The 16,339-nt window shown below is 42.3% G+C and overlaps 4 protein-coding genes across 4 annotated transcripts; 3 read left to right on the top strand and 1 right to left on the bottom strand.

Moving 5' to 3' along the window:
- Positions 1–693: 693 nt before the first annotated feature.
- On the top strand, positions 694–1,098 carry BDB00DRAFT_788626 (uncharacterized protein; the record flags this gene model as incomplete). The annotated part of the gene is made up of 1 exon (XM_053120822.1): positions 694–1,098. The coding sequence occupies one exon, from the start codon at positions 694–696 to the stop codon at positions 1,096–1,098; it is 405 nt and encodes a 134-aa protein (XP_052978904.1).
- A 6,790-nt stretch (positions 1,099–7,888) lies between these two features.
- BDB00DRAFT_765117 (Rft protein-domain-containing protein) lies at positions 7,889–9,798 on the top strand (the record flags this gene model as incomplete). The annotated part of the gene is made up of 4 exons (XM_053119497.1): positions 7,889–8,228; positions 8,283–8,762; positions 8,816–9,013; positions 9,083–9,798. 4 exons carry the CDS (start codon positions 7,889–7,891, stop codon positions 9,796–9,798), a joined length of 1,734 nt encoding a protein of 577 aa, XP_052978905.1.
- A 698-nt stretch (positions 9,799–10,496) lies between these two features.
- On the top strand, positions 10,497–12,236 carry BDB00DRAFT_976742 (uncharacterized protein). Its single transcript, XM_053129929.1, has 2 exons — positions 10,497–11,081; positions 11,177–12,236. The coding sequence occupies exons 1-2, from the start codon at positions 10,769–10,771 to the stop codon at positions 11,746–11,748; spliced, it is 885 nt and encodes a 294-aa protein (XP_052978906.1). The 5' UTR covers positions 10,497–10,768; the 3' UTR covers positions 11,749–12,236.
- On the bottom strand, positions 12,237–14,144 carry BDB00DRAFT_827479 (uncharacterized protein). Its single transcript, XM_053123801.1, has 6 exons — positions 13,658–14,144; positions 13,494–13,562; positions 13,266–13,421; positions 13,102–13,169; positions 12,780–13,029; positions 12,237–12,672 (listed from the first exon to the last, which is right to left on the bottom strand). The coding sequence occupies exons 1-6, from the start codon at positions 13,974–13,976 to the stop codon at positions 12,356–12,358; spliced, it is 1,179 nt and encodes a 392-aa protein (XP_052978907.1). The 5' UTR covers positions 13,977–14,144; the 3' UTR covers positions 12,237–12,355.
- Between the last annotated feature and the right edge of the window lie 2,195 nt (positions 14,145–16,339).

Raw genomic sequence — 16,339 nt, forward strand, 5'->3', positions numbered from 1 at the left:
GCTTAAAAATCAGCAAATACTTGAATACACCAGCTTTCTCGATGGAGATTTTACTGTCGCAGAGAATCACCAGGCTACTATGATATACAAGTAATTTCTTATATCGTTACTGGATTTTTATTATGCTTGGCACGAGCGATCTTTTAATTTTGCATCAAGCAAAAGCGTCAATGTATAGTGCCAAATCCCGCTGTTACCATCCTCAGCAAAGATTTGTTTCTCTATCGAAGATGGCATGCGTCTATATATATTTTTCCTTTTCTTTTTACCATTATTAGAGCTGCTATTATACTTCTCGGGCATAATACAGATAGAGCCGATAAGTAATACTATTGATACCTTATATGAAAGGCACTAACTTGAAAACTCAGATGAACTTTTTTTTAGATTACTCTCCTTTTTTGTGAGGCAAAGGACGTGTACTTCGTTGACTCCTGCATGCCAACGTTGTTGCACTTCTCCATTTCCGATACTTATTACCTCTGCGTGATAAAGCTGCTAACCCGTTTTCTCCTTTGCAAGATCGTAAGTGTAGTGAGCGATCATCTTAGATAACCTCCTTCATGATCTGCATCAAAGAAACGTTGTGGGAAAGAATTGTATAAATAGGACAATTTCATCGTAGAAACCATACACATACACGCCATTGCAACTTACTTTATTTGAATACCTCCATCTGCTATACATACAACAATGCGCTTCTCGCTCATCACTGTTGCTGCCGCCGCTTGTATGCTCGCCGCTTTTGTTCAAGCAGCTCCTGTAGGTCCTCAAGATGCTGCTGGTACTACTACTACAACTACTCAACAAGAAGGCCAACAAAAGCCTGCTACTGGCGTAGATGCCATTGATGCTGTATCGAATGGTGGGCAGGGAAGTGCACTCAAGGCCGCAACGGAACTCGGCGATATCAATTCACTTCGAAAAATACGTGGAAAATCGGACCAAGATCGAAACGGTCTTACACCTGCGCAACAATTTTGCGCATATCAATCAGTTAGCGGCAGTGCTGGTTTGCATAGATTGCAACATAAAGTGCAAAACGGAATTCTCGGTGGTAGTCTGGAGTGTACATTAGTGAAAGCTGCGGGAGTCTAAATGCCCGAAGGCTGGGGAGATAAACGAAAGATGAAACCCAAAAGTAAAGATGTCTTTAGATGTAGTAGTAATATCTAATGTAGTAATCTCCCAACAAAGTATATGGTTAATAATGCATTTCAGTCGCTTATCTTTAATATATACCAATGCAGTATATTGCAGTTATTTCTTACTTGCAAAAGTACTATCGGCTGACTAATATGATTGCACAATTATGAATGATACTACGGATGCTCTGCCAAGAAGAAAAAGGTAATGACTTGATGAAAGAGGCATCATATTACTGCAGGTTTAGTGATTGGTTTTTCATCAGGCAAAAAAAGGCAATTATAAGTGTAGGTATATCTTAGTGCATGACAGCGAAAAAAATATAGACGGTATTACACAACACAAAACATCAAAGTTAATGAGAGAAGTGGAGACGCAAAAGAAGAGAGAGGTACTTGCGCAGGCATCTCATCATCACGCTGCTGCTCTTACAAGTAATCCATGCTGCCCAGAATGGTGACATGCTATTCTATAGATGGAAAGTCAGCCATAAACATATAGGTCCGCTCTTGAATAAAAACTAGCAAAATTGCGTAAACAACAAAGACGAGGAGAAGGTTTGATTAATGTTTCTTAGGTTAACTGCTTCTCGAAAATTTATGTAAGACAATATGGGCTATCTTAATTAGTTTAAATTATTTTACAAGCATCAAACTAATAGTTGGATTCAAGACATGGACCAGTTAGTTATTCGCATTGTCTCTCGAGATAGCAAATTTACGTCAACATCTCATTTCTGGCTTTGCAACAAAAAAAGCCGCAGGTGATACAATCGTTCCTGTAAACGGAGAGACGTCGATCATTTGCAAGTCTAGAATGCTGCAGCGACAAATCGTCATCAAAATCAACAAACACGATACCAAGAGTTACATATAAATAGATTGACTGAATAGTACTATCATACTACCACACTATCAGAAACCAGCGGAATACGGTCCTCATCGACGGGTAATTTGCTTATGCTGTCGTTTCTGCCGATGATATGGTCTGAAGAAGCTTTATTACATACTAAAACCAAAAATAGTGTTTCGAGGGGTTGCTTCTCTTTATCACTATAGTACAGAGCCAACATCTCTCATCGTTCTTACTTCTATCATTTCGCTGGTAGCAGCGTTGACCCAGGTTCCACTCACCGGATTCCAGGCTAAAAAGAGTTGTTTGCAAGCGTCTCGTATACATGGTGATCGTCTTTTGTCGTAGCACACGAATTCCTATTTTTCTTCTTGTAGCACAAGATTTCATGCAAGCTTAGCTGCTAGTAGTTTAGCTAGTGATGTCCCTAATAAATTGCGTAGGACCATGTGCTGTGAGAATAAAGGTGTCATCAAGCACTAGAACGATCCTTGCAAAAAAAAAAACAGAAATAGAAACTTTCATAACTATATACACAGGTGCATAATGGTTATACCTAACGTGCATAAATTTTGTAAGGTTCAAGCCGTACTTTTGTCCCAAGGTGTCTGCAAAAATGCGAACGAGCTTTTTCTATTTAAGTACGGCATTGTTTTGTTAGCGATTTAACGCATCATCATTAAACACGAAGGATTTTCTAGCATCTTGAACGGACGTCCCACCAGACACTTTTTTCCCTTGGGTGTCTGATGCTAAAAAAAAGTCGGCGTGAGCTTTTTATTTATGGTTGGTGTATCGGGGATTGTCAACCACATGACCCTTGTCTGTTGTTCAAACAGGATCTACGGCCTCACCAAACGGAATTCCGAGAGTGATCGACCACCATCATGCTTTGTTGCTTGAGAATTAAAGCCGCTTAAACGGCTGTCAAACTTAAACTCTACGTGATTATCATACAGCTGGTTTCTTGCATGTCTATAGAAGTCAGCTATGATAAATCATGTATAAGATTTGTACAGCCGTTTCTGTTGACAGAACACCCTATTTTGCTTTTCCTTATTGTAATGTACTCGAAGCGAGTTTTCATCGCTATGCCGGTTATAAGAATAGAAGCGAAACTCAATTTTCTGGACTCAAAAACGCCGACAAAGCAAAAAAGCTAGCCTAATTGGTGTTTAATGATCGATGACCTATTAATCAATAACTCCTATTGCGAACAAGTATATTGTTGAAGCGCGCACTCTCCCTCTCACACATCACAGTTGCTGCTTTGGTATTAGTTTTCTCTTAAAAATATACCAGGACGGTTACTAGCATACACTCGTCGTTGTGAAACTGCGTTGCTCAGAAATTAGTTGAAAAACTTAACCCATGCTAATTTGTTCCTGATTTTTTTGTATTGATTTATCATGAACCATTCACATTGTTTTTAGATGAAAACTAGTGTCTAGTGTCATTATATTTAGCATCCAAACTCTATTAAATGGCTGATGATGAAGACAAAGAGAATATAGGGCTTCGTGTTGAATGAAAAAACGGACGGAAGAATGAAGGGCGCCACGACGACAATAATCAAACACCAATGATGATCGTCACAAGTGAAAGGAAAATACACAAACAATGAGCCACGCGTGCCGAGCCGATGGTCTTAGCCAACGTTTGCATGCATTTGCATGGCCACGCACAGCAATGTAAAGAGCGACTTCTTGGCTTCTGAATCTTGGTTTCCCTATGCATTGCTGGGTTTTCATCTGAATTTGTTCTAGACTAAAACTTTTAAGCGCTGATGACGATGATGGAAGATTTTCGCTTTTGACGCTTACGTTTCTAGTTGATGCTGTTGTTATTTACTGGTGGCCATATACAGTATAAGGAGACTCGTCCAAAGCCCACAAACAAAACTTGTTTCGAAAGGGGTGTCCCTCCTTTTTTAGCCGCTCATATGATCTTTAGGATTTAGGCCAAATAATAGTATGGTCAAGTTTTCGACTAACTAGTTTATTGATGGGAATAAACGAATCCCTGGTATGGAAAAGTGTTTTGGGACTATTAGGAAAAACAAATTTTAGGGTGGATCGTGCCCCTTTTCTCCTCACATTTCGGTGTTGCTGTTCTATGTATAGCACACATAACAGCCGAGATTTCTGTCTTTTGCCACAGCAACACACTAAAAACAGTAGTGGGGATCATCACATCATTGCTGATGATGATATCACCATTACAGGTCCATTTAGGAAAAGAATAAGGATCGACCAAAAAGTCTTTTTCTAGAGCTCTCATATGGACGAAAATAGTGTAAAAAAGGTATAAATACCAGACAGTTTGCTACGTGTTCCATCCTCATTCAAACAACTCACAAACTCTTCAATCCTTTTCCTTCTCTCTCTTAACTCCCAAGACAAGCAACCCAATCACATCACACAAAATGGTCGACTACTACGCTCAATACCAAAACTTCGTCAAGCGCCAGGAAGCCGGTGCTTCCGACCCTGCTGCCGGTGGTGATGCCGCTGCCTCTGACCCTGCTGCCGGTGGTGATGCCGCTGCCTCTGATCCTGCCGCTGGTGGTGATGCCGCTGCCTCTGACCCTGCCGCTGGTGGCGAAGCCGCTCCTTCTGGTGACGCTGCTGGTGCCGCTCCTTCTGGTGATGCCGCTGCTTCTGGTGACGCTGCTGGTGCTTTGCCCTCCGGTGGTGCTGAAGCCTCTGGTTCTGATGCTGCCGGTGGTGCCGCACCTACTGATGGTGCTGCTGCCGAACCTTCTGGTGGTGCTGCTGACGCTCCTGGTGGTGCCGCTGGCGCCTCTGGTTCTGGCGCCGAAGCCTCTGGCGCCGAAGAATCCGGTGCTTCTGGTTCGATCTCTGGTGGAGCCGCTGAAGAGACCACATCCGCTGCTACTTTGAACCAGCCTTTCTTGCCTTTGCTCCAATTCTTCCTGATTGCCCTCATCTCCTGGAGAGTCTTCCGTGCTTCGCACTAAACTGCACAGCTATATCGAACCTTGAAACAAATCCTTCCTTTCCCCTACCTTACATTTTGTGTATTGAGTAGTATGTAGAGATTATTTTTCTATCCTTTTGTAAAATCACCACCCATCACCGCTATCTCCTCCCCTCCGCATATATCTTCCAGAATTTTGTTATCAAACAAAATAAATTATTTTAGGTTATAGGCCATTATAACAAGAATCAACCCGTTGCAGTTTCTCTGGCGCTGCATGATTCTATGCGCGTGTTTATTGATATATCTATACTGTGATGTTTATCTAAGCCATTTGTAAAATAAAGTATATAGTCCTATACAGAATCCGCTTTTACTGATATCTCGTTGCATAAAAAACCATTTTTATTCAGTCGTTCATACCATACCTCTTTTATTTTGTCCGCTATATATATCTGAAGATCGACTTTTTTAAGCATATGTTATACATACAAATAGTCAAAATATCTTCTCACAACTTCTACTCCTCCAAAAGAAAAAGCAGAGGCTATGCTGTATAATGATTGAACAACTACCTCCACCTGTCTGTTATTACTTGTTAATCTTCGGAGAAATGAATTGAGAAATAGGTTTACGTAGAAAAAACCGCCAATATTGGATGATAAATGTCTGTTCAGGAGGTGCAGTACAGTATTATCAAAGAAAAAGTATTCAGCATTTTCTACATGTACCAATGGTTAAATTGATCTAGTACTCTCCTAACTATCGAAAAGCAGTATTGTGCCACGTAAATAATCGCGTCTGATACATCATATCCCCGTTAAGAATCGCATATTCTTTGTCGATATCAGATAGTGTTGTTTCTCCGTTAAATCAAAATAAAAATAGACGCGGATTCCTTTGGATGCCGTCGTTCGGGCAGTAGCGCCAAAACAGTCTCTGTTTTCTTCTAAGGTTAAAATTATGGGCCATGCGAAACGATCACTATCGTCGTCCAACAGCACAAGGTCCACCAAGGAATACAGTTTTGCTTTTATAGTGTCCAAGACAGTGAACGAGAATTACTAGTTTCCAGTCAAAATTCTCGATGTAGGTCTTCCGAGTCAGGTGGTAATTCGTCAAGCGTTCAAGTAATGATATCGTTTCCTGGATTTGCCGTATAACTAGCAATAGGAGTGCAAGTCACGTGTAGTAATCTTCCGTTGACATTGACGTTTAAAACTCCTATGGCACTGAAATGAGGTTCACTTATATGAGCTCACTAACGCCAGTCCACGATGGTAGATAATACATATTGGTCGTATTTCTGCATTCATGAAAAAGCTCTCTTTTTCCAAAGCACAGGATGAACTTATCTTTTTCGCCAGGTGACCATAAGAAAATCGACCATGAAGTCTAGTATGGGCTGCTCATAATCGACGGTTACATCCTTCATGGTATCAGGAATAAGATTCCCAAACGCAAATACTCTATCGTGCTCTTTCGCTGCTGATGCGCGTATGTGTATGTCTTCAAACGTCACTTGCATTCCACCTTTTGTCGGCGGCGATTTCCATATATCGGTTAATCATTTCATACCACCAAGCATGTACATTGCGACCCACAAAAAGCAATCGTTGAGAAAGGAAAGCCTCTTCTAGGGTCCATACGCTGTAATTATTCCGATTCTTACATGCCCAGTCATTCTATTTACGAGAAATTATTCTCTCTTGTTTATCCGCATGCTATGTACTTCAAGAACCAATACCAGGGTGCACTAGGCGTTTCTAGTGATTGTTTGTGCATATAGTGTGTGTCTCGCGATGCTTCTCCGTGAAATCGTTTTGGATGATGTACATACAATTGGTCATACCAAATATTTTTAATGATAGACTTTTATATGATTGCTGGATAATGACTTCAAACTCGACGAACTTGATTCCATTGTCGACCTTGAGCGTAAATATGACTTTTGTGATAGCTGCGGTCGACGCGCATTGCCTTGCTGGTGCCTTGTCCAGAACCATGTGTCCGAAATGATCCCAAGTATAGGACACGTATAGTACATTTCATTCACGGAGGAGCCGTGAGCCACTTTTATGTCTGGTGTGCGAACGAGTCACGTTGGATTAAATGATGGTCTTGATAGCTGGTGAGGGATTCTTCGCATCATAAAATGCATCGTCAGGAGCCGCGGATAATCGAACGACGAGTGTTATTGTCTTGTCCCGTATGCAATATGTATCTGCAACACGCTGTGTTTTTATATCTCTGAGTTGTCGCTAACTGTCTCGAAAAGTTTGACCTGCATGTCTTTCTATAGATTCACAATTACGTCAATGATGCAGAAGAGTTTAGCGCTAATGCGAGAAAGTAGTTTCTGAAAAAGTGAGTTATGTTAAAGGGTATAAAGATATCGCTTGTAGTATAGATCAAAAACTGAAAAAGAAGCAGTGTGCTTTTACATATTGGAATTCTAATGGTGAGGCCGGGTGCACAAAGCTTAGTCAAAGAGCTATACCGAAACCTTGGTAGACCGTTTCGCAAACGGATGACAAATGATGGGGCCTATCAGCTTTCCTGCTGTAGTTTGGGGTTAATTCATTCCAAAATGCCGCAAAAGCTTATATAGCAGTGATGGTAGACTTGCAAATAACACTTGGGTGAAAAATCATTTATATAGCATCTTTCTACTAGCTCGTGCAATAAAAAAAGGGGATCCGTTGGTGCCTTTTTGCTTCCAACGGAAGATAAATTTTCGAATACCTTGGATACGTAAATCTGGTGGCATTTTTGTAGTCGCTATCATAGCATAGTGGTAGTGGTGATTAAAGCGCCCACAGCCACTATAACCATTTTTGGGATGGAACAGGAGTGTAGGTTTCGTGTAACTTTTCCTGCCAGCGCATTTTACTTTATAGCCCAATGAAACTCTGCAAGCCAAAACGTTTTCCCTTTATATTCTTGACGCATGGCCGACGATAAAGGCAGCAGTAGCAGCAGAAGGCGTGTTGCCGACACCAGCAACAACAACGACCAATCCACCAAAACCAATAGAATTGACGACAACAACAACGATAATGACAATTTACTCGCCTCATCAGCCAAAGGTGCTGGCTACCTTGTTTTGCTCCAGTTTGCTTCGCGCATGTTGACTTTTGGTCTACACCAAATTGTATTACGGTACACCAGCGCTGAAACGCTTGGCATTGCGTCTGTCAAGTTGGAATTACTCTTGTCAACCATTTTGTTCATTTCACGCGAAGGTTTTCGATGTGCTTTGTTGCGTGGCAGCAGCACCAATGACACGAGTTGCGATGGTGACAACAACGTAGGCGACCGCAATGACAAAGGACAACGACAAGCTGCCAACGATACCAATGAACAAAAAGTGACCAACTTGGCCTACATTCCAACTGCCATCGGTCTCGTCACGACATTTCTCGCGTGCAGCTACTACTTGTCAATTATCGACGCTGCGGCGGCGGCCAAATACCCTTACTATCGCACATCCGTCGTATTATTCGGTACAGCAGCATTTGCAGAATTATTAGTCGAGCCACTGTTTGTCTTGGCCATGAATCGGTTGTATTTCCAACTCCGTGTTTCGGTCGAAGGCGTGGCGGTTCTTTTACGATGCTTTATTACGTTTGGATTGACTTTGGCTGGTGCGTCCGGCGGTGGATCATCGTCTTCACATAATGCCTATGGCGTGTTGGCTTTTGCAGTAGCACAATTGGCGTTTGGATTGACCATGGCTCTTGGATATATGGGATTCTTTTTGAAAAAAGTGCGCGAGAATGAGATCGATCTCGATACTTTGGTTCCGAAAAAGCTTGTTGGCGGTGATGGAAGGTAATCCAACTTCTTTGAGGTTGCTGGTGGATGGCGGAGAAAGAGAGAAAAAGAAAAGCAGTGGTTTTCATTATTAAATATAATAGATCGTACTGGTTCGATACGCAAATGCTCAATTTGGCTACTACATTGACAAAACAATCGCTGTTGAAACACGTGCTGACAGAGGGCGACAAGATGTTAATTTCGGCATTAAGCACAGACGATAATCAAGGCGTCTATGCTTTTGTTGTCAACTATGGTAATGTAATTTTTTAAAAAGCAACAGTTGTAGTTACTAAGATTAAGGACTCGTCTCAACGTTGAATAGGATCTTTGATCGTGCGGATACTTTTCCAACCCCTCGAAGAAGCCAGTCGCACGTTTTTTTCCAAGTTATTATCAACACCCAACAAAAACAACACCAAAACAGCTACCGACGTGATTCTTCTGATGCTTCGATTCCACGTGATGCTCGGTCTTTTATTCATTTGTTTCGCCACCAACTATACCGCGACCTTGATTGACTTGCTGGTGGGCAAAGAATGGTCGACCGCACGCAACGCACCTGCCGTGTTATCCATGTACTGTCTCTATGTGCCGGTGATGGGTATCAATGGCATTACAGAAGCATTTGTCCAAGCCGCCGCATCCAAGGCCGACTTGACAAAATTGAGCTACTACATGATTCTCTTTTCGGCCTGTTTCATGGCGTCTGGGTACTTGTTTATGAGTGTGTTGGATATGGGCGCCATTGGGTTGGTCTTGGCAAACATGGTGAATCTGTCGATCCGAATCGGATATAGCTGGCATTACATTACACAGTATTTTGCGCAACGAGGACACACAAACGAAGAAAATGGAGTAGGAGTAGTATTAAAAATACGACAATGGTTTCCAAGCACAGTGACGATTGCCGCATTCGTTGCATCGTGGGCGATCACTCGATGGAGCGAAGAGAAGGTAGGGTGGGGAACATTCCATCAAAAGGTGACGCATATCGCTCTTGGCGGTCTGTGTTTCCTGGCAGTCGCTGGTACGACGTAAGTTAGTTGCGATTTGATAAATAAGACGAGGTCTATGTAGTTATATAGAAAGTCCAAAGGAATGACATCTCTTTAATTAGGGCATGGAGAGAGCGTGGTTGGATCCAAGACTTGCGACGATTGGCTAAGGCACAGAAGAGTGCATGATCTGCTGCTGCTGCTGCTGAAGGTGGCTGCTGTTGTTATCAGTTAATGAGATCTAATTTTCGATTAAGAAGGCTGAGTTTGCTTTTCTGTACCTGCATTAATTGGTTTCCAATAAATAAATGAGCTTTGGACTTGTCGGCCTTTCCAGACAATCTTTTTTTGTAGTGGTAGTTGTTATTACTGGTGTTGTTCGTTGCTCTCATGCGCGTTGTGCTGTAGTAGTACATGATGATCTTTCAAAAGGAACAGCGTTCCGATCTACCGGATTGCTGGCGGTCTATCTGTTTGTTTTTCAGCTACTGCATCTACAATTATAGCAGGTTGTTGATTCTTGTAGTAACTCGGGCCCCTCTAATCAATGCAGACTGAAAAGATCATACGGATTTACCGGGGATGATCGTATGAGATGATGATAGAAGCGAATCACGCAGGCTTTTGAAAGGAAGTGAGAGTGCGTGCGTGCGCATACGATTTCTAATATTACAGGTGTGTGTGTGTGTGGTGCGTCGAAGAACAAGAGCAAAGTTTTCGAAAGAGAAAATTGGGCAGCCCGTCGTCGTTCGTCCTTTTCCCGACGAACAACAAGAATGTGTCACTGCAGCCCAGTTCACCCATATTGGAGCACGCACGCGATTCCCCCACACACGCAACGTACGTTTTACTATATAACTGCCGTCTCTATATCTACCCTGCCCTTTTCTTCTCTTCTCTCCTCTCTCTTTTGATTCTTCACCCTGTATACTTTCCTTCTTTCACACACACACACACACACACACACACACATACCCCACCCCCTTCCCTTTTACCAACGCAAAACACAAAAGATGCCCACCCGTCGTGCCTTGTTACGTGTAGCTGTCGTCGCCAGTGCAGCTCTATTCACCTTCACTTACGCCGCCCCACTTGACCAACAACAACAACAACAACAACAACCTTTCGTCGCCACCTCTCCTACTACCACCTCCGCCGACAACTGCAACAAGCTCGTCATTCCTAGCAGTGTAGCTGTGCAAAACAGCTTGTGCGAATACTATGAAGATATCGTCGACCAAGTCATGGAGACTGTTACCAACAGTATCTTTGCGTCTGCCTCGCACTCTTTCATGACTGTTCGTCACTACCAAGTGACAGGCCATGGTAAATGAAATAGCAACTCTTACTTTCTTTAGACTCGGTATAGCTAGCCTGCGTGTCTCCGTGTATAAAATTAACTGTTGAAAAAAAAACAATAGATCAATGCAAAACGTCGCTGCCTTCATTTGTTCACGCACTCGGTGACCACCTGACACTTGTTCGTTCCAATCTGTTGGCATCCGTTCGACCATTGGTCCAAACCGATCTCGAAGTTATTCTGCCGCTTACCAAGATCACTTCTTCCGAACTTGCCCTTTACACACGTGTCAATGATGCCGTGATTCACTTGAACCAACGATTGGCTGAACAGTTGGGCCAGATGATCAATGTCAACGAAGCAGCCAATATAATCATCAGCCAGTCTCTCGTTGATAATCGGTACTTGGCGCACTGTACCGGTCAAAACTCGCCTCAGTTGCAATTTGAGCAGTTGGTTGCTGTTCTCACATCATTTTTCCAACCAAAAGAAATGCCTCAGCTGCAAGGACAAGAAGAGCAACAAAAGCCTCGTCATCATCGATCGATTGAAAACAACGAGGCCATGATCATGACCCGTTGGTTGCACTCGTGGTTGTCTGAAATTCCAGGTATCCTGACAGTCGAATTTGATAAGCGCATGCATGAAGCTGTTCAGTCTGTCCTCGAAGACTTTTTGACCGAGGATGAGTAAACGACAATCAGCATGTCTTTTCTATGGGAACCTATATACTACAGCTTTTCTACGAACAATATCCAAAGAACAACCATCAAGCCAGCATCATGATTATATCGCAAACGATCCGATACCCTTCTTCTTACGACTGCCTCTATAACGACGATTCATCTCAACTACGACACTACACACATCCTTACCAAGCCAAAACTGTACCAACAACGGCGACGATGACGACTTTAAAATAACGCCTTTTCTTCCTTTGTAACAACCTTCTTTTTCCTACACACTCTCAAGACGTTGCTTCCTTCTAGACAAAGTAGCCCTAATGTTCCACTAGTTCTCCCTTTCCGATTTCTTTGTAATACTACGCCCTACCTGTACATACTATACTAATCTATAGCGCTGCTTTGTCGCCCGCTCTCCTCCTTGACGTCTATAATCACTCGAATAAAAAACAACAACAAACGTAACAATATCAGTTGTATGCTAACACTATATATAATTATCTTGCAGACAGTGTGTCACTATTGGTATGTAGTATGTGATAGTAATAATAGTAGTATTACAGATTACAGGTATACAAAGTATCAATGATAGATAAAAGTAGTAAGCGTGTATCCTTTCATGCGCGGATCAGTGCTTCCGCCTCGGGAATTGTCAGACCGCAAAAATCAAGAGCCGCCTTCCATGCCTTCTCGACATTCTTACATCCAGGAACGGGTTGCCTCACTGTACTTGACCAATATCCACCTGATTCTCTTGGCTTTGTCCCCCTTGCTGCTGATAATTTTGAAGCTGGAGCAAGACACAAATACAATGGAGTAATAGCGCCTTCACTTGGTGTGAGCATAATGAAATCAAAGACATGGGATGATATGGGTAGTGCAAACAAGGTGGTATGTGAAAACAGGTTTGTTCGCACTGCTCCTGGATGATAGCCTATTATGAAACAAAGTTATAATTACCGTGAGACAAAAAAAAGCCTTTTTTTTGTAGAATTATATGATTACAGGATATAGAGCCAAACAGTAATAGAAAAAACTTACAGAAAACTTGGACGTTGCCGTGACTATCACGCAAATGTTGGCCGAGGATTTCACTAAGCACTGAAATATACAGTTTGCTGTGTGCATAATGGGTCAGCCCATCCCATCCATATTCCTTCCGAGCCAACGATAGATCGAGATCGGGTGAGGCGGCATAGAGTGTGGAGCTTGCTGCGAATAGGATCCGACCTTGTTTTTTGTTCATCCATGGCAACAATAGTAATGACAGGTAGAATGGTGACAGACAGTTCTATTTCAGCTTTCGCATTAGACTGTATAAGTTTCTCATATATACCAGAAAACAGACTTGCTTCTCTCTTACTGTTTGAAATTGGGCGTCGAATCCATCGGATGTGATATGACATGGTGTGTTCATGATACCTGCGTTATCTTTTTTTTGGTGACAGATCTCAGTTAATAAAATGCAAAGCTGGTCTCCCTCTTTCACTCTCCCTTTAACTGAGTTTCAACTTTCCAGAACCTTACTTATGAGAATATCAATGCCACCCTTGGGCACCATCCTTTTAACTTTGGCAGCAAATTGCCGGACGCTCTTAATTGATGTCAGTTCCACTGTCAAACACTCCACGTCGTCTCCCAAGTGGGCTTTTGCTTGCTGTGCATGTTCAGCAGTACGTGATGCTATATACCAACAGAGAAAAAAAAAGTTTAGGCCCATCGTTATTATAGCGACGTTGTTGTCAAATTTGTTACCAATGATCACTCGAAGTCCAGCTTCTCGTAATCCTCGTGCAACTTCCAATCCTATGCCTGAATCGCCGCCTAAAGGAAACACAATCTCTTTATATCAGTATGATGGATGGGATGATTGGCTCGTCCGCGACGCTATCAAGGGAATGTAGTTTTTCACAACTTACCAGTGATGATACATAATCGACTGTTGTTATTAACTTTATTGTTGCTAGTGGCATAGGTACGAACAAGTTGCTCAGCAGTGTTTGCTTCAATTATACGCTTCCATAATACAGTTGCTACGGTGTCTACAACGCCAATTGCATACACTCGAAACCAAGTCGGCACCCAAGCAGGCAAATCGTCGTGGATCATGGTGTTGATTAAAGTCGACCATTGAGACTCGTAGGTTTTGGTACCGAATGGTGCAGGTTCAATAGTAGAATGTAGCCATTGCCAAGTGGCTAGAGCAAGCGCGATGACTATACTTATTGCAATGATCATTTGGAAACAAGAAAGTGGGAAGGTTGTTCGGTGGTTGTCGTTTTGACACGTGCAACAAATTTTACATGCACACGAAGAAGAGATTAAAGGGACCAGCGCCTTCTGAATATGGTAACTGGACAATTGAAAAAGAAAAAAGTTATGATGCTGCTGCCAGCAACAAGCAAGAATGGTCCTTACAATGATTTGAGCTTCTGTTATTTTATGCCTAATAAAACAACTGTGGCGTTCGTGTTTCGAGACTGTCTTCTGTACTATATCATGCTCGCATCACACTGCTCTCGACAGAACTGTAATAATAACTTGGGTATGATACTACATTATTGTATGCGTGTTCCTGCAGCATCCCACCATAAATATTGCGTATCCACCACACAATCTTGGCAGAATGTAGAATTATTTACTCCTTATTTCTGCTGCAAGCTAAAATCGTAATTTTTATTTTGGACTAAAAATGCTCAGAGAACTTTTTTCTGCCATGAAAACCGCTCACTCAATATATGGTGGGTATGTACACAAACATAGGCGCTCTTCGTGCCAACAATGAGTTGCTTTCGAATTCAGCGGGATATATTTCCATCAAGTCATCCACAGCTACTTCCAATTGCAAAAACCTATGTAGATGCTACTATATCAATCTCGTAGTACGCACTAAAATACATCATGCCACGTGTCAATAACTCTTTTTTCATATCGCTAGTCCCAAACGCATGTAAGTAGTTACTGTACAGAAAAATTATTTACAGAGAATACCAAGGATATAATTTAGAAGGGTATTTTTTGCCAGTATGAGCAAGAGAGAAGGAACGCAAGTCTACACAGTAATGACACTGTAGACTGCACTCAAAAGTGACATCTTATCACTATAGTCGTCGTCAAACTGTGAAGTAACGTTATAAAAGTGGCGGTTTACAGTAATACATCCTTGAGGTCATACCAGCAGTAAGCGTACATCTTGTCAATATCATGAATTATTAAAAGCATGACTTATCTACGCAATTGCGCAGCTGTCAACCATGTTTGACTTAGTATGAGGTAGTGCCTCTTCACGGCTACTGCTAATTAATGACGACTCATTTCAAACGGATCCCGCGCTATCAGGGCAAATACATACACGCAAACTGCTATCTTTACGAACAATAGCATGGTCTGTGCATTTTGAACAATGTCTCAATAACAGTAGCAAAGGCTTTAGTTTACACGCCAAACGCAAAGACGAAACCTAAAATCGCAATCAATATACTCAAACAAGATGTCTTTCTTTATAAAACATACATTGTGGATATGTCATTTGATCAACGTAAAAGGTAAAGAAACTAAAGTTCGTTGTTTCCCCCACAGTGACAAGTATATCTAAGGTACAACGTGCCACTGCAGAAGCGACGAGAATCGGGAGACCGTGCCAGCCCACAGTCAGCAAATCTCAACACGAAGGGAAATGCTCCATCCGCCTCACAACAGTATTGTTAGATACCATCGGGAAAACCTAATGAGCAGGAATTGTCGACAGTGGACCAACCAACCTGCACACGACTCATGATGAAGAAAAAACCAGGATTTGCTAGTGCGGACCCTCTCTATATATGTACGATTTTCCCGACTGTCACGCTCGGATTTCCAAGAGGTTCACTGGATCCTCATGGATCCTCATTAGTTTTTCCTATGGATTTTTTTTATCATATGGCCCAAGAAAAAGCGCAGGAGGAAACGAAAGAGGCGGGGGAAGTGTAGCAATATTAGCCGCCGTCGGGTAGAGAAACATGCTGCGGGGGCAGTGTTCGGCATGTGTCAGTATCATAAGAAATATCAAGTATTACTGTACTGACGTGAGTCAGCAGGAAGCAAAGGTAGTCTAGGAACGAGGAGCTCAGGAAGAGCGCAACACAGATCTTTCTTCTTTGGATAGTGACAAGTGATGCGTGTGTCAAACCTCGAACGTTCCAACAGCTTTCCCTTGAAACGAAAACTCCGTAGAGTGAAAGCGCATTGTTACGCAACGATTTGGCCAATTTACTTGGTACTCAAAGTGCACAAAGGAATGGCGGGTGAACAAGGTGATCAATGGAGCAACGAATTACGTGCAAAAGGGTCAAAAGATGTACAGTAGGAAGTCATCGTTTATGGTGTTATTCTTCTGATCGTCCCAATGGATCTTGAAAGCTGCTAAAAAAAACGTAGAACCCGCACAAAAACAAACGAACCGATTAACTTTATCAGCAGCAATGAAAATCAATGAAGGGTGAGTCAGTTTCACTAGCGGCAGCGTATACTTACCATGAGCGGTCAGCTTATCTGCGGCAGCACACTTGGATAGAGTATGAATTCGGAATGGATGGAGGGAGGTTACACGGCGTAGTTCAGAG

The sequence above is a fragment of the Zychaea mexicana genome, assembly GCF_025766255.1.
Source record: "Zychaea mexicana strain RSA 1403 chromosome Unknown BDB00scaffold_45, whole genome shotgun sequence".
NCBI lineage: Eukaryota > Fungi > Mucoromycota > Mucoromycetes > Mucorales > Lichtheimiaceae > Zychaea > Zychaea mexicana.